Source organism: Rhyacophila brunnea, unplaced genomic scaffold, assembly GCF_057557595.1.
Source record: "Rhyacophila brunnea isolate RB1 unplaced genomic scaffold, BYU_Rbru_1.0 scaffold_7, whole genome shotgun sequence".
NCBI classification, from domain to species: domain Eukaryota; kingdom Metazoa; phylum Arthropoda; class Insecta; order Trichoptera; family Rhyacophilidae; genus Rhyacophila; species Rhyacophila brunnea.
Genome location: NW_028233339.1, coordinates 10,848,620 through 10,868,585, shown reverse-complemented (window position 1 = coordinate 10,868,585; position 19,966 = coordinate 10,848,620). Strand labels below are relative to the sequence as shown.

The following is a 19,966-nucleotide window of genomic DNA, read 5'->3' as shown; positions in this document are numbered from 1 at the left end:
CTGTACTTATAACTAAAGCGTTAGAAAAAAATACGTACAGATGATGGCACTTAGTCACCTTGATCTTCTCTCGTTTTTTTGATAACTAGTAATGTTTTTTACTTAATATTCTTTAATTTTCTGAAAGTTAAATACATTTTTCGACTTATACGTGGTGTAATTGAGAAGTCTGCCATTCTTGTGGTATTGACTTATGTGTCCCTGATAACTATTACAGAAATCGGGAGCATCAGTTATTTGTTCTCCCAAGGTAACCTGCCAATTGGGAGGGCAATAACTCTGTTCAACCAAATCGCTTCGGACGTTAATTACGTGAGGACGAGTATAGGTGGGCGTTGTTTTATAAATTCTTAATATAGAGTCCACTTAGCTCATTCGGTGTGCTTCAATGCTTTATGATTTTTGTATGTACCTATTTACTTTTCATACTATTTTTTTGTGATACTGCAATCATATATTTCTTTTTTCTTTACACTGTTTTAATACTATTTATAGTTTTTTTTCAAATGTCATGCTGTGAGCGTCTTAAATTTATAATTTGTAATGTTTACCGTATGTATAAAGTTCATTAAAAGCCTCAAATAGAGATGGGCTGGACACATAGCTCAAAGAAGAGACAATCGTTGGACAAATTTAGTCTTCCAGTGGTATCCAAGAGGCACAAAACATCCGCAAGGTAGACCTAGAGGCCGCTGAGCGCAACGAATGAGCAGAGAACGTAACGCACAGGACCGAGAGAAGTAGAAGCACCTTGAAGAGGCCTTCATCCAGCAGTGGATAGATTCAGGCTGATGATTATGATGATAATGATGATGATATACAATGCAACGAAATATTTTTTTGAACTACTTCCATATATTATTTAATGTGTTTAAAATTATTTCCATCTCTAGTTATATGGAATATGTAAAATTATATGTATAATTTGAATATAGCATCATAATTAAATAAATGTATTTACCTGGTCTTGTGATTCGGCCTACATTAAACCGGTGAGTGTAGTTAACCTTGAAGAACTCCTCAACGATGTTCCTCTCGGTCTTTCCTGCGCCACTAACCGGAGAGAAGAGGTACTCCGGATCGATCTCATAACGGACCTGCTGGTACCCCGTTATGCAGAGGAGCGTCAAAAGTATGGGGACTATTAAGAAGTAGCCGGGATGGCGGCCGACTATCAGCCCCAACTTGTAGAAGGAGCGATTTAGCATGTTGTCCACGCATGTTATGCCATCGCACGTCATCTGGGGAAGAAGAAATGAAATAATGTTAGCTAACCATAACATAATTATTATCTTTATTTAATTTACTACATTAGAACATGTCACGAAATAGCTTGGATGTGTACATAAAAAATGTTGGAAACACCATATGTTCATAATAATATTATTGTGTTTTGTCGACTCATAATTAATTGTTATATGAGTTGAAAGTTAAGTGTTCGTAACTGCAAAACTATAGACTCCACGATCATCATATACCATAGCCAATTTCCTAGTAGTGGCAGTTTTAGGTACATGCTAGAGGCATTGATGGTTTTGGATGTCAATTTGCGAAAATGATAATATTACAATAAACCAGCATGTGATTGTTTTTTAAATACAGCAATAATCAATTTTTCATTAGTTTTCATACTGTAATTGAATATTTTAATGCTTTGATTGATATTTTAACTCATATTCATGGAAATATAATATTATATATTAATATTAATTCTATCGACTAACGGTACTAGATGGAATTTGAATTTAAATTCTAATGGATTTAGGTTTGAACTATTCCATTTGAATCGTTTTTTGCGACCCGGGTTTCGCCTTTCAGCACCTTCATGCACTATGTACACTCACCAAAAGGCAAATATACCTACACTGATAACGAATATAATTTACTCTAAGTTATATAACAAATCAATACAATAATGTCGGTAAAAACTTTATCACCCACCAATTAAGTCAAGGATCATAATAATAAATATATAACAAACAAATTATGAATAGTTGAAAAAACCCATACTTACCTTATCATTTATCAATAATAATATTAATAATACACTCGATAAGCATATAAAAATCTTTAGAGCCTAATACTAGATCATTAGTAATTATAAACAATAAAAATACTACGCTCAAGAGCTAGATTAAAGTCCATTCTGGGAACAATGGTAACGTATTGGGAATTAATGGAGTTAACTAATTAGATGATATGATATCAATCTTTAAAAGTTATTATTAGTTAAACAATTAATATTCAATAATATTCTTACATCATACCTACTTTTTTATAATATCATTTTCTAATATAACAAATCCACAAATAAACCCACCCAATATACCTATATATATATATATACACGCGTATATTATACACCCTCGATGGTCGCGCGGCTTAAGCGTTGGCCTATTGCGTCGTGGGTCTCAGGTTCGAATCCTGGGTCAGACAAGTACACATAATGTTTTTCAATTTGTGTATGAGTCAGAGTATGGACCTAACAGGTTGAGCAAGTGGCAGACATCCATTTCTCGTAAAAACAATATCTGACAATACAAACCTCCACTCTCTGGAGGCCCATATGCTAATATTAGGATCGGACATGGTCGAAAAAAAAATATTATACATATTTTCATAAATTTGCTTACCTAATAGAAAACGGCCATTGATTTTAACAAATAATTATTTTCAAAAACATATAAAAGTCCATAGAAAAATTATCACAATATATACAGATACAATTTTAGTACAATTTGTAAGTAGGGAAGAAGTTACATAATATTATTATAATAAATATATTATATTTTACGCTTGATTCGTTTTTTTTCAACAATTTTCCATCTATAAAATCCTAGCGTTACGATGAAAAATAATGTCTGCTAGATTTCACATAATCAGTATTGGTTATAATTGTCTCATAAGAATATAATCTTTAAATTTAATATTTTCAACGATATTTTGAAACACATTAAACCGTACGAACATCAGTCGTAATTAATATAAATTATATATATTTTTATAATGTTATTTCCTCGAAGTTATGTATGTATTTATCTTAAAAATACACTATTTAAAAAGACTATAAATCTAATTCCAAAATCCCTAAATCACAGCATTTCAAATTCAATCGAGAAATCGAGCAGTATTGTAAGACCTGTTAGCTATTTATATATGTGTCTGTGTCGTGAGCAATTGGGTACTTTCTCAGAAAAATCATAAAACTGGTCTACAGTAATGAATAGCCAAGCATTGAACAAAAGTGAATGCTACTTTTTTGTAATTCTCCTTCGAATAGTCAGATAAATCTATGTGCCGAGCAACGACCTTCTTATAATATTATCCCTTATCACCGCGGTTTGCCTCTTATCAGTGAACTTTGACATTCCTTTCGATTTTATAACACGAGCGCAAGTATATACACATTCGTAAATGTACGAATTATTTTTCGTATCATCTTAACTTAGCCAAGTTTCGGGATATAATAGTAGGTTTTAAACTTATAATATAAGTAGGTATATAATTAATTACTGCTTGTCTACATTCCATACGTAGCCACAGTGAAATACGATTTTTTTTATAATTTCATAAAATACAACAAAAAAATAATGTATAATTTAAAGTAAATATAACATGAACTCTATATTTTCAATTGATTCAACGTTTACTTGCTGGTAAATCATGACAATTTATAAAATCTGTTATCACTTGTTATTTATCACATAAGTATAAAATATTGTTTCTACGACTCGTGTTTTGTTCATCACGTGAGCGAAACACATGTGGTAGAAACTAAATTATTAATTGGTGTTTACGTGATAGAACTCAATTTTAATGGTTTTGAAGCAAAGTTATTTTTGTTAATTCTGTTGTTGCAGGGTAAAGGTTTTTAAAAGTCGCGTTTTTACAAAATTAAGATTTTCATGCCAATGTGTCTAAAGAATTGTGCTCTTTTTGTGTGTCATAGATCTGTCACATGTAAGCAAACTAAATAGATGTTTTAATTTGTAGAAATAGCTCAAATTGAAAAAATCATTTATTCAAAATATTGAATATAATAGCAAAAACCTAATTAATAATGAATAATGTAAAAGAAATAAAAAAAAGATAAGCAAAGTATTTTTAAAATTGTCATTTACTTTAAAACTAAGTATCTCAGCTGCAACCAAACTGAATTAAGCACTTTTACCCCGAAACCGCCGAATTCTACTTTTATTAACAGTTAGTTGTTTCGGGCTATAAACCCATCTTCGGATCGGTCGACTATAATGGTTAAAAATATAAAATTAACTCAATTAAAGTAGAATTAACAAAATAACGCTGTTTCAAAACTATAACAATAATTATATTTGGTAAACACCAAGTAATAAACCATAAATGCAATGAAATTGTTTTTAACGTTCATTTTCGAGAAATGTTACGATTTAAGTTGTTTAACTGGATCACAGAAATACGCATATTATCTGTATCAATGTATGTTAGGATGAAATAGCAATGACGTAAAATGTTTAATAACTATTTTTTACAAAAATAACGCTATACAGAGAACCTCAGGAGGCGGCCAGGATCCCAACCGGATTGTAGAGCGAATGAAAGTAAATCATTAAAGTGTAAACAATTTTCCGTTATAATAATATACAATAATACTGAATTATTCAGTATGAAAATAAAAATTACAGTAAAGATTCTATAACCTAGGCTAGTCCATAGACATGTTATTACTTATTACATAATTAAGTTTCTTGTAACGATTTTCTGCAGGCTCGGCGAATTGTTTGTCACTAGGCTTGAATGTTGTACCCAATATTGGTTGTACCACTCACTCTCCATGCTGTAAACGTGAATGAATGTGAGAAATCAATTAGTATTTATATGCATGCGAAAAGCAATGCTATATTATTCTATTACGTAGGTAATAGATATACCGCAATGGAATTAATAGAGGAGCATTCAACTGTCATTCAAAAATAATGTTTGAATTTAGAATAATTCATAAATGCAACAATTAAGGTGCTGAGTATTTAACGAACCCAAGTGCAACGGTGACCATGTTGTGTAAATCAATTTAAAAGTTAAATATGCGACTGTAAAATTTAATTGTTTTTAACATACTGTAAACGAGGTGTTTATTTTTATTTAAGTTCCGTTATTTATTACTATTCAATTAATTAACTATTTAAAGGTGGACAAGTCAAGCAAAACCATTCAGTTTGTATATGTTGCTATGCAAATTACGAACGATAAAAATAATATCTTAGGATTCGATTATTGACATATCTAAAGAATTCGCACTTTTATAAAAATAATAAACATAGATACTTTTCATATAAATGATTATAGAGATCTGACAAAAATATGTAGGTAAGATGCACTGTTATTCAGTTTTAAATACTTACCTATATACAATATGTATTTATAACAATTCTCTTTTAAATATTCCATATTTTTTTCTTTTATTTTAATTTAAAGAAACAATAAATTGGCATATTATAAAAATTGATGGAATTTGGAAATTTTCCCTTATTACGTTGTAGACAGGGTTAATTTTTCGTCCCTTTTATATTGTATTGATAAATAAACAGATATGTTTATTAGGAAAGAATACAATTTTTATGAAACGATCCTGGAAGACTAAAATTTTACTCATACATTACTTCATCCATACAAAATATTATGTCAATCATGATTCACGTAGAAATAGTGTCACTTGTATTTGTTTAACCCTCAGCACCTAAATTATTAAGTGAAATGCTGTTTTACGATATGTACATTAAATGAAAAATTATATTGTATTTGACTAAAGCTAATTTATTATATTTTGTATTTATAGATCAAGCACATTCTAGCTCTAAAATTGTATTGCCAACAAGAATGTGTATTAGATTTAAGCTTCAATCTAAACTCAATCTAAACAATTAGTTAGTATTTACTTGTTTGTAAAATATGTATAATTTTAAATCAACGAAAACATATTTGTATTAAATAAATTTTATTTATAGGTATAGCATTCAGTTACGAGGTAAATTTGAGTGGATTAAGTTCCTACTTTAAATTATTATTAATTTCACCCCACAAAATAAGGTGCCAAACTTAACTCATTAATTATGTGGTTGTATAAGTAAATTTTTGTCAACCTTTTTTTACCTTAGTGTAAAAGTAAATAAGTCAATTCTAAGGGAGGTACATATATTACATCGATTATTAAATTGTTTGTGTTGTTGTACCTTGTACCTATTTCAATGTATAAATAAGTTGGTGATATCTTTTATGTAGGTATATGTATATATTTAATTTAAGTTTATTTATGTATTATTGCATCTAACAGAAATATCGTATTAAAGTCACTTATTTTAAATAGTATACTGCAAGGGTACCGAACCTTTTTGAGATTGGGTGCTTCTTTTTATTTTTATTTTCATGGCGATCAGCTTATAATAAATTTTGTTGTTGCTTTGTTTACTTCTTCAAAGTTAAAAATAATCATTTTAAAAGTCAATATATCGTTAAAGATCTGCAAATACCAACAAAATAATTTTAACATTTTTGTATTTTTGGTGGATATTGGGGAAGCAAGGAAGATGAAAAAAAATCTTCATGCAGTTTTTGATTAATTCGTGGTGTATATTAAACAGGTAAATACTAGGGAAAATTATTTTGTTTACGTGTTGTACAATAATAGCATAGTAAAAATGGTGTGAAAATAATGAATGTGTATTGCTAAATGGTATAAACCAAATGTGTCAGAAATATCTACCAAATAGGAAATCGGACTGGTGATTCGGGTAAGTATCTAACTTATATTATTATGTATTCGCTTTTTATATCTAAAATTAATTTTGGTAAATGTGCCGCAGAGGTGGCCATGAGATTTTACAACTTTCTTTTTAGACCAAACCAAACCTAACCTAACCTAATCTAACCTACCCCAACCTAATATTACCTCATATAATCTTAGTTTGTGATAATGGTGCATCAAAATCTATGAAAATTTCAACTTTTCAATGAACGATTATTGGATCGAAAAACCGATCCGCCAACAGAAAAAGGTATTTATTGTAATTGTCTACATGGAATAAACTGTTTTCGTAATATATATATATATATATATATAAGCTCATGGTCACCTCTGTGGCACAATTACCATTATTTTTGTACGTTGTATGTTTGTAATGTATCGATACAACACATTTCTTAGATATTATCTTAGATAGGGCAGCATTTTTTCTAGGGACCTCACAGCCGGTTGGAAACCCTTGGTCTATTGTAATGTTGATATTTTCTATTTGATTACTTACCTGAACAACATAGAAATAAAGTGGGTACTAGTATTTTAAATTTCTATCTAGCTCAAATCGAAAAAAATATATTATATATTGAGGTCATATAATATATAATGTCACTGTATTACAAAAGTTTATAAATAAGTGCATTTTAAGATAACCGTATTCTTGAAACCAAATAGATAAATAACTTTTACCGTGGCAACACCGTGTCACCGGCTACGTTGTAATTGACGAGAATCTTGTGAAAACCGGACCGAAAAATAAAATTAATTTATTTGTTTATGGCAACACTGACTGGCAAAGGAAACTCGATTTCGATTTCAGGTCAACCGCTAATCGTTTCTGTGTGCAGCAAAGTTGTCCACTTTGACTCAAATGCAATCTTATATGTATATCTACATTCTGAGCACAAGTCATTTTTTATATAAGTAAACAGTTGATTTTCACGCTAAAATAGTAGAGGTGTGTTTGAATCCCGCGTCTGACAAAACTCACATGTTCTTTGAAAAAATTCTAATAAAAAAAGTTTTCCCTAAAAACAGTGCATTAAGTTATCTGATCTTTTAACGTCCAGGAATTGACTGCGTATATCAGTATAATATATGTAATATATTATCATCTGATCGCCCTCCACCGAGTGTCCATATTGTCATATGTAAAAAAATGTGTTTCCCATTTCAATTCGGATCTTGATCTCATGGTCTGTGACCAACAAAAGAGTGGAGGCTTTCGAGATATTGTTCTAAGGATTTCCTGGGGTGATCGCATTTCTAATGGGAGCTTTTAAGTCGAGCCTATAAGCTAATAAAAACTTATAGCGACTATCAAGCGCAAAAGGTCTGCATACTTCGGCCATATACTCTGAAAATATATGATTTACTCAAATGCTGCAAGGAAAGGTAAAGGCAAGCAGAGGCATGGCAATTGAAAATTATCTTGGCTGCGTTTCGTTCAAAGCATCAGTGATATTACTACTAGTCCAGAATAGGGAGATGTACTGTGAGTTATTTTACTTAGGTGTGTTGACGTTTTTCATAATAATATGTACCCAGTACAAGAATTTAGACTACTAGTTTTTCCTTGGAATGTTGTTTTGATTAAAGCTGGCAAATATTTATTGCACTGTCCAAAAAATATTTAATCTCATAATCTTACAGGGTCGGACATGCAGTTTTAAACAAATGATTGTGCACGTGCATTTGTGTAGCGCAACATTTACAAATCATTGAATAATTTGTTTACGGGCTTGTGTATAATGGTCTCAACTGGACTAGAAAAATGTGGTATTGACATATTCTACGGACATCATCGGTCATTTAGCCGGCTCGCATATCACAACTCGTCTTGTGTGCCTGACGGCCATAAATCAAAATTTCCGAGACCGCCGCCGAATGTTGCATGCTACAACCTCGCACATCTGCCTTGCGGCAAACTTCAAACGCGAAAAAGGAGAAGTCTCTCGTCTGCCATTTTTATTGTGTTGATTGTATGAACAAACGTCAAACGCGGTGACCATCGATGAGCGAGCAATGACAGTGTAGACAGAGACAGAAATGACCGATTGTGAAGCTGTGCGCATGCGCGGAGTCGACATTTTTCGAAATCGACATGCAGGCTCTAGCAAACGCAATTCGTCACATGCAGGACCGTCGCAGCGTCGCAGTTGCATCGGCCAATCTGCGAAGCTCCATTTGATAACGTTTGTGTCTTGGTTTACGATGACGTCACATCGACGAATTCGTCGTAAGACACATGATGTGCGAGCCCTCTTACGGTAGCTTTTGTTTCGACAATCGTTATGTTAAATTGAGATAATAAGTATCATATCATATATGTACAGTATTCCCGCGATCCAATTTGAATGATGCCAATGAATAATGATCGTCCGTGACGATTGAAGTGAGTGTAGAATGGATGTGTTATATGCCCATAACTGGTTTAAGAGATCACACCATGGATTTTTTTTCAATAACTGCTGACATGGTGAAAGTGAATTACTCAACAGAATAAAGTTTTAATTCATATAATATTGATAATAATAATGATACTAAATGCAAATGGACCATTTGCTTGCATTTATAACTTGTGATGTCTCGTCTTTTTCATTTAAAAATATTTGTTTACTTGAGAATTCTCCATATTCATGAAAAATCAAAGTAAGTACGAAACTACCTCTAGGTACTTGCCGAGTTTTTTTTCCTCAATTTTTTAGATTTTCGTCAGTATCAAAGTTGGTGCAATTTTTACTGGTAAATCAAAATTTCTTGAGAAATTCCATTCAGTTTTTTTAAAATAACGGTTGCGATCGGTGACTTTGCCTTGTAATAATTTCACGATTTATCAATAATCTCATTGATTTCTCAAGAAATGATTGTTCTCGAAATTTTGAAAAATTAATTTCTCGAGATTGGCATTTTCTGACTATTTCTCGAGATTACTCGATCACAACCTCTACTTGCATTTAAAGAGGTTTTACATCTGAGAGGAAATACACCTACGAATAAATAAATAGCCTATAAAAGCAATGTACAAACATTTAAAATGTTTTTATACAAATACACATTTTTTCCGCTGCCTGGGAAATTCAGCAAATGTAATGTCGACGCATGGTCTCGTGCAAGCACAATCTTAGGGCAATTGAACTGAACCCCTAATCCCATCTCTCAATCGTTTTTGGAAGAGAAAATAATATTATACCTAAAGACTTTACGCACATACTCCAACGAATCTGACGTCGCACTTGCTAGGAGAAGCGATGATCTTATGGAGTATTGTTTTGTTTAAAGCGTATATTTTATTTACGATATAAACTGTCCAAGCTACATACAATTTTATAGCAATACATTGAGTAACTCCAGAAGTTTACAAGACATATTGTATAATTTGTTGTTTGCGGGAAGGTGTCTGTCGGCTTCCGTTATCTAATATTATTGAGAAAAACAACAATTATAACACGAACAGATGCCGACTAAATATTGAGTTATTATTAGTGTAATTACATTATTATTACAAAACAATTACAAAATTTCTCATCCAAATTGAATTTATAATAATGTTTGTGCGGCTTCCATACTTTCTTTTTTGCTCTCATTGAATAAATTATTTATGGTAACAATTATTATAAAAATATTTAATTGAAACACCTACTTCCCAAACTTTATCAAGTGAGTTATCAAGAATGTGGATAATCTTGCGTGGGTTATTAAAGCTAATTAATACGGAGTTAAAAGCTACTGTTATCAAAATAATTTGTAGTAGGTATTATAATTATTCATTTCCTTAATAAAATAATCGGTGTATGTACTTATGTACGCGCGTTTTAGAAGTTATACTTCTTTGGCGTAACAAAACAAAATAAGCCCTATAGAGTCCATTAATATTACAGTGGATTAGGTTGATGAAAACGTACTCGTCTCATATAGCACTTGATAATTGTAATTTAATTATTGTATTGGACCAAAACTCATCTTTGCCATACAGCGTGCGTCAAAAGTGCCCATGAAGAAATTATTTACCAACTCAACATTCACAAAATGTATTTATTTATTGATACTTATATAATTTTACTCATAAATTATACTTACGTAAATATAGCCTCAAATCTTGATACAATGAAAAATAAATATATACTCCAATATAAATAAAGTTTTATGAATATAAATTTACAGTATAGAATGTTAGTCTCCAGAAATTTGTTTATAAACATATTATATTTATTATGACACAATATTGGTTATGTTTACAACACGTGCTGTTTACTTAGTTGTATTGAACGACTAATTAAATGACACTATGCGCATGCGCATGTACCCTTGAGACCGAAATGAATATAATCATATTATTAAATTGTGTTGCATCGGCGCGCGCAACTTCCGTCACACGCCAAATTTGTTACATCAGCACGCGCAACTTCGTCACACACCAAAAATACACTCTTATCTGTTTTTCCAAACGAGCCAAAAGAAGTATAACTGCGGCATCATTAGAAAAGGGGAAATGGAGTAAGTCTATTCTACCATCACCACGAGAGGTACCCTGGTTTGTAGAGTCTTCTTTGACGAGGAATGAGCTTAAGTTAATACTGAGGCTAAGAACAGGGCACACCATGTGCAAAAGATTTGATGTCCTTATGGGAAGAAGCGAATCGCAGCTCTGCGATGAATGTCATGCTTTAGAGGACATTGTACATATAGCACTACAATGCCCTAAATATGAACTTCACAGAGTACAGCTGCGAATTGCGGATATCTATGAGAATGTCGACGAATTGAAGGGTGTCCTGGCGGTGGGTAAGACGGAAGAGCTAGGCAAAATTGTAAACTTATTTAACAGAAGAGGAGTGAGGACCTGATCGACGGACCCCCTTCTAGAAGAGAAGAGGCGATATGACAGCGATTCGCATTCAAAGCATCGGATAAATCACAAAAAAAAAGTATAACTGCAAAAATGAATTAAATAATACCGTATTAGTTATAATAGTATCAAAAATAGCGATACCAAATACAAGTTTTGTTATTAACAGTGAACCGATTGAGCGTGTGACCCACTATACATATTTAGAAATATGGGTCAATGATAAATGGGAACAGTCTCAGGAAACAAAAACTATAATTTGAGATAGCAAGGAGTGCATTTCTTAAAATTAAATGCCTCCTTAACAATTGAAACATTAGCCTAGATATGAGACTGCATATTATTCGCCGTTATGTTCTACTAAGCCTTTTCTATTGTATGGAGGTGTGGATGCTAAACCAAGAGATGTCACGGAGAGTTTAAGCTTTTAAGGCGTGGATGAAAAGACGTATTCTCACAATTCCTTGAAGTGACAGGGTGATAATTAAATATTAACATCCTCAAACGAATTGAAACACAGTACCATGGCCCCCACAAAGGGGGGGCTGATAGGGCTTTAGCCTGGGGGCCCGGGCTCAGGAAGAGCCCGGCGTGGCGAGTCGACCAGATAAAGTGATATAAATACACATCACAAATCCTCTCTAATAGTAAAAGAAGTCGCCTGCGGCGCTATTTTCCTTCAGTAGTATTAATATTTAAAATTATGTGTTTGTACGATACAATTTTTATTTGTGTATACTTGACAATTCCATATTTCAAATAGATGTATTAAAATATTTAAAAAAAAAAAACACTAAAAATATACACATTAATTTTACCGCGTACATCATTTGGAAAAAGCTACTGTGGAGCGTCACACTGCCTTTATCTTTAGCGATAGGTAGGGGGCTCCGCCAAAGATCCTAGCCTGGGGGCCCGCTTCAGGATGTGGGGGCCATGCACAGTACTTCGGCCACATTATGAGAAGATAAAAAAGGACATTCTACAACTCGTTATTCAATAAAATATCGACAGTTAATGTAGCAGTAGACGACGCCGCGTTTCGTGTCTTAATAACCTCAGTGATTGGTACGAGTGCAACTTCGCCAGACTATTAGACTAAAGATAGGCTAAATACGGACTAAAGATAGCCCTGTGGCCAACCACCGATAGGGAATTCAATGCATCTAAAAATTACTAAATTCCACACAGAAACATTTTCATCTAAAGATCTCGAGATCATTTTTGTATTTAGCTCATCTTTTCAAAATAATATAGGATCTAAAACCAAACCCAAGAGCTTTTCTGTCGAATATAAATATGTAGTGTATTATTTTATCATTATTATTTAACTTTTAATGAATGATTCAGTCATTATTTTCATTTTTTTTTCAGACCATGTCCGATCCTAATAGGATCATATGAGCCTCCACAGAGTAGAGGTTTGTATTAACAGATTTTGTTTTTTTACGAGAAATGGATGTCAGCCACTTGCTCAACTTATTAGGTCCATACCCTGACTCACACACAAATTGAAAAACAATATGTGTACTTGCCAGACCCAGGATTCGAACCAGGGACTCACGGTGTGATAGTCCAACGCTTAAGCCACGCGGCCACCGTGGCTGTCATCAGTCATCATAGATATAGTTTATTTTAATTTAATTGTGTTTTCTTAATTAAAACGAAAAATACCGGTATAACAAAAACCGATATTTCTGTATCCATTAATACCGGTATTGCAATCCCAATTTATAACCAGAAATGAGTATTGGCCTTTGCTATATTTTTTCTCCATTCAAATATACCTAAACTCGCACTATCTTAGAATTTTGTGTTTCAGAGAATCTCCTTATTCAAGATTTCAGTGTCCATTCATCTTACATAAGTGGCCAACAAAATCTTCATTTACCCAAATGTTTTCATGCAAATCTACATTTTTTCCATACATGTAGTACCCATCGGAGTACTGATCTGAGTATTTGTACAATTGAGCTTTTTAAAAAGTTAAATTACGTGCTGACAGTGTAGGTATCGTTATAAAAGAAGAGTGAGGTAGTGCTTTCAATTGAAATGATCTCACCATTATTTCTATATCATTGGTTGTGTATCAGATCTATGAGACGTTATATTTTATAAACATTGATATACTACTAGATGAGGAGTTCCCATACAAGTGTCATTTTAAAAATATACCACAAAAGATATTACGAATATCGTCTTATAATATCTCTTTGAGGTATAATGCGTTAAGACCGTTAACATGGATTCCCGAATTTCACCCGTATTGCATTGGCTGTAAAACTATATTTGCGTTCTTGGAATAGTGACCCTAAGGGTGTCTGCAACCCAAAGCTTGCAAGCTACCAAAAAATCATGTCTGAGCGGACAGAGCAAGTCGTCATGCGCTGACTATTAGTTAGAGTAAGATACAAGCTAGATCGAGCTTACTCATAATTATTGCCAGGTCGTTTTCGAGACAAATATTAAGTGATCTTATATCGAGTTAAGTCCGCTGATATTAAAACAGTAAGTTTTAACACTGGCCGAGTCGCTGAAAATCGGGCGTCATTTTAAGAAGCATATGATTCATCCAGTAGTATATCAATGGTTATAAACAAACTTATACATTTTTTTCAATGTTTTCTAATATATGAAGCACTCGATCAAACATACATTGAAAAACAAAATACTATGCATTTTTTCATCCTCATTTTGAATCATTTTCAGAAATGGCCGCTATACTATAAACTCGGTTACTGAAGGTGAAAATTATACATAGATACTTACTCACCAATGATCATAATAATCAAATCTATTATTTTTTGTATATTTCTCACGATAAAACAAATACATCTATCTTGCAAAATGCTTAATATATAATATGCGATTGTATTACGTTTGCAATCCACGTTATTTTGTACAATAATAATATTCAGTTTAAGAAAATAATGTTAATAAACTTCCGCAAAGATTTAGTAACTCTAATATATCTAATCATTTTGGACAATTCATGACTTTAACGGTCTTTTGTCTATGCAATTTTGCGGAAGTCAACATTATATTATATCACAGCTATGTACAAATGTAATAAAATAATATTAGTGTCACAATAATCTTCTTTACTTCTTCATGTCGCGTTATTAAGATTTTTTGAAACTATTAAACTAATAACTACTATTTCCAGTTCCTAAATGTATACTACCTACGTACCAGTGGCGAAGAGTGGCGGTAGGCTGTTAAAATACGACATAAATATTGCACACTAAACTTTTTCAGTCAAACGTATTTTGCTTTCATTAAACCAAGCCTAGAATGTGTAGATAGAGTTAGTTTTCAAAATTCAATTAAACCTTTGGGTCTATTCTATACTTATCGAACAATAAATGGATAAATAGTATCAAACTTAGGGTAGGTTTGTATCAAAATATTAGCACTTATTGTAACAATTACACGAAGCCGGTTTTTATTGTTGCAATAAGTGCGATATTTTAACAGCAGCAAGATAGGTGCTGTTAAAATATATCACTTATTGCAACAATAAAAACCGGCTTCGTGTAATTGTTACAATAAGTGCTAATATTTTGATACAAACCTACCCTAAGTGTGATAATATTTTTCACTTTATCACTTTAGCGGTCGATAAGCATAGAATAGACCCACTTATCTAATTCAAGCCATAGTAGATAATAATAATAAAAATATCGGCGTGTGTACTTATGTACGCGCATTATAAGTTATACTTCTTTGGCGTAACAAAACAAAAACAAAACTTGTGATAACCTAGATTCTTCGACTAGCTCTTAATTATCTTGTTAAATTACACACGTAAGAAAACGGGCCGCTTATTGAAGCGCCGTTGGTTTATTTCTATACACTTTAAGTTATATTACTAAATTATATAATGGTTTCTCGTTGATTTTATTTTTAAAATACCAAATGTCACTCTGACGTTTAATAGTTTGTTTACGTAAGGAATTGCAAATGGCCGACAATAATAAATTCGCTGCCTAGGCAACGGAAAAATTCTAAACTATAATATTATACTGTATAATCGTGACGATTGCAGTATCATACTGTGGCGTAAAGGTAGTGCGTTCGGCTGATAACCAAACAATCGGTGGTTCGAATCCAATCGAGTGCGTTTTTTCTGTGAAAAAATAAATTATGTGTTACATATCACACGCCAAAAATACACTCTGATCTGATTTTCCAAACGCGCCTAAAAAGTATAACTTCAAAAATATTTGTTTATCTATAAAATATCTAAATATTTCCATTAAACCATTCAAAATTTTAGATATTTTATAGATAGAAATATATTTTTTATCGACTATGGTTTGGGTTAGGCAGGCTTAATCAATTTAAAAAAAAACTAACCGACACCATCTATCTGTAATAATATGCATTTTTAATTCAACGAAATCAAATAAGTATGACTGAAAAAGTGTGTAGGTACTATTTGTGTCGGATCGCCCATATCATACCTTAACGATTATGGTTTGGTTTAGGCAGGTTTTAATTGATTTTTAAAAACTAACCAGCACCATCTGTAAATTGTATTATTAGTTCAATGAAAACAAATATGTATGACTGACGATATTTAGTATGCACTGTTTATGTCGAATCTTAACAGCCTACCTCCACCCTTTGCCACTGCTATCTACTATGTACTAACTAGTTTTAATAAATGAAATTCGTCATCATTTCATGAGATTCGATGTTTATTTACTTTTGATGAGATTTTATGATATTTATCACAGAACAGATTAATAAATAAAATTCCGATAGGCTATATACTAGCTACGAAAATGGACCACGAATTTAAAGACGAGCAAAAGTGTGTGTTGCATCCTTCAATATACCAACATTAAATGAGTGTCAATACATAAACCGAGAGTAGTTGTCAGTATTCGATGTATGACGTATTCTTCCACACTCGAGATCGGTTGCCTGTTTCTCCACACCTGTTAGGTATTTCAGTTCCTATTTTTTCTGAGTTCCCTGATATTTATATAGACTATATTGTTAAATAAAATTGGTACAGTTCGGTTATGAGGAATACAGCGGAAAACACATTTTGAAGATACCCGATATACTGGATTATTTGTTAGTTTGGGTTAGTTTAGGTTAGGTTAGGTTATGTTAGGTTAGGTTACGTTTGGTTAGGTTAACCTAACAAATAATCCAGTATATCGGCTATTTTCAAAATGTATACCTAAACGTATAAACCAATATCTAAAAAATTAATAAATTATAATCAATATACCATATTATATTATAATCCAATTATTAATACAAATGCAAATGTGTATAAAATAATTAATATTGTTATGGTTTGAACGTAAATTACGATAATGTGACAAATCAGATTTTTATTATAAAATAAAGTTGTTTACAGTTCAAAGTTTTCTAAGACAATTCTACAAGCGTTATCGCCTGTATTATAGAGTTTATATACAATATCGATAAAGTGCACTCGCGCTAGCGTTTTTAGATAGGTGAACACTGCACTATGATTGACATTCATTTTTAATCGCAGTGTCGTTGAATATAATTTGTAAAATCACTAAAACTGGCTATATTATAATATAACCAGCGTTCATATAAATAGAAAAATACTTGACTATGGAAACTTGAAGGTGATCTAGATTGGTCTAGTTCTCGTTTGAACTCAAATTAAAATAAATAGTTTTATTTAAATTGGGTCAGCTAGTTTACTTTACAGTACGGCAAATTGTATCAATCGATGGAAAAACAACGAATCCGAACGTATTGATATTGAATACTAAGAATATTGTATATTGTTGGAAGTAAATTAAACTTCAAAATATCAATTATATTATTATCAAATTAAAATTAAAATTAATAATATTAGTATTACATTATAGTATTATAAGTATTCAACTAGACCTCATTCAAAGTACAGTAGAGACTGAGATCCGACCTAAACGGGACTTCCTATAACCGAGAATTGATAGAAATACCTACGAATAATCCGGAATTGTCGGAAACAAGTTTAGTTATATTATAAATAAATAATAGAATAAAATACGTTTATTATATTGACAACGTGTTGCTTAAATCATTTTAATACATACACATACTTAACAGTTTTTGGTTTTAGTAGATTTTGACAATGACACATGTTTTTATAATCGACGTTACACATTTTTTGTTTTATTCTATGGTCTGATAATCCGGAATGTCGAATCATTGTTGATATTCAAACGATTCATAGAACTATCTTTGAGATATACTATATTCTATTAATCACCTTTATATCCATTAAATGTGAATGTTTTGTAAAAAGACAAAATATTAATTAAAAAAATAAATGTATTAGGTACCTACCCGTTGCTTAAGAGGGAGAGGCATGCCAGCAGAGAACCTAGCGGAAAAATACTAAGCTTGCAATTTGAGATTTTTTTTTGTTGATAATTTACAATTTCAGCTGTATTAATTAGTAAATGTTTATTTTAGGTATAGTCCCAATATTGAAGCTCGATTTGATATAAATAAAAAGGATTTCAAGTTATACACATTTATATTTTTATAAAAATCGATGTTTTTTAAAATAAATATAACAAATATTAAAACGATGAATTAGTCAAAAATCTAAACGACGAAAAATTGAAAACAAACTAAATTTTAATAATAAATATGACCGTAAAATATAATGTAATAATAAGATGTGACCCTGCAACGAATTCAAGTTTTATTACATTTTTTACAATTGTAAGTTTATCTCTATATTAAAAAGAAAATCTTTTTAATGTTTTCAGATACATATTAATTAATTAATACAGTTGAAATTGTAAATTATCAACAAAAAATCTCAAATTGCAAGCTTCGAATTTTTTCGCTAGGTTCTTTGCTGGCGTGCCTCTCCCCCTTAATCCACAGAATTGAATAACGATCCGAAAGGGTTTTACACATTTGTTCAGTGCACTATACAAAAAAATAGTTTTAATAACTATTTGCATCAGTCATCAGTATAGTTATGATATATGGGTTTAATTTTCATTTCATATGAATCTTCATAATAATATAATAATATTATATTAGTGAACATACATAATTTTGAAAACACTGAGAAAATGTATTTTAACCAATAGAAAAAAAATCTTTTTGAAAAAGATAAGACACCCCGCAGGAATCTAACCTGCATCTCTTGGGTATCGCGCCCACACACATAGAACACTATGCTAAAGGAGTCATCCTTAATTGCGACAAATTTTAACTAATGGCTTGTAATACTCTCTGAAGCGTTTTCTAAATTGAGCTACTATTGGCGATCGGCTGTTGTATTTGAAATCAAAGTAAGTATTACTTTAATTACTAACCGACGTCACGGATCATTCCATTTTTTTTTGTTGTAACTTTAAAATTGTAAAATTGTGAATCTGCTTGGGCGCGATACCCGAGAGATGCAGGTTCGATTCCTGCTTATCTTACTGTCTTACTTTTTTCAAAAATATTTTTTCTATTGGTTATAATATATTTTCTCAGAAGTGTTTTCAAAATCATGTATGTTCAATACCTAATTAAAATATTACATTCTAAAATTTTGTGAATTATTCGTTGAATAAAAAAAAATAGTTAATTAAAAATAATATGTTAGTACTCAAGTGTACCTAAATAACGAAATAAACGAAACGAAACGTGTATCATAAGTCATAACATTAAAGTAATTTTATAAGTGGTGAAATTGATATGATTTCAAAATATAAATATTACATTATGTTGTTGACTAAATTAGTCTACTTTATGGATACATATTCAAGGATTTATTAACTAATCAGTGTAAAACAGCGTATTATTGATAGGCAATGTATAAATTTTATGAACATTTAATTAATAACGAAATACGATAGATATTTATAGTTAGACGACATGTTATACGTTCAATCGATCGTGAATGTAGAAAATCAAACCGATTCAGTTCATCAATCTGCTCATTACACATTCAATCTGTATCGCGGTCATAGATTAAAACTGACTCAATCGTAATCAAAATTGAACATCTAATGCCTGACCACAGAACAGATAATAAAGAGAATACCGATAGGCTATATTCAATACGCCGCATATTGATGCAGGGTTTTTAATGTGTGAGTGTTCTACGAAAATGAAGCACGCATTATGCACGTGCAATAGTGTGTGTAATACACCAACATTAAATGAGCGTAAATGCATAAGATAGAGAAGTTTTCAGTATTCGACGTAAAACGTATTCTTGACACGTGTGTAAGTTTAATCCGGATTCTTCGTTACTCAAGTCGGTTACCTGCTATCGCCTTACCCGTTATGTATTTCAGTTCCCATTATTTCTGAGTTCCCTGTGCCTGACACATGTTACAAAAATG

General features: G+C 31.6%; 1 protein-coding gene across 1 annotated transcript in view; it reads right to left on the bottom strand.

The window, feature by feature from the left end:
- Nucleotides 1-19,966, bottom strand: part of Ptr (patched domain-containing protein) — a 183,889-nt gene that overhangs the window by 67,099 nt on the left and 96,824 nt on the right. The window contains exon 2 of the mRNA XM_085957600.1: nucleotides 962-1,241. Within this exon, the coding sequence (XP_085813726.1) occupies nucleotides 962-1,241 (280 nt within the window). The remainder of the gene's footprint in view (nucleotides 1-961; nucleotides 1,242-19,966) is intronic.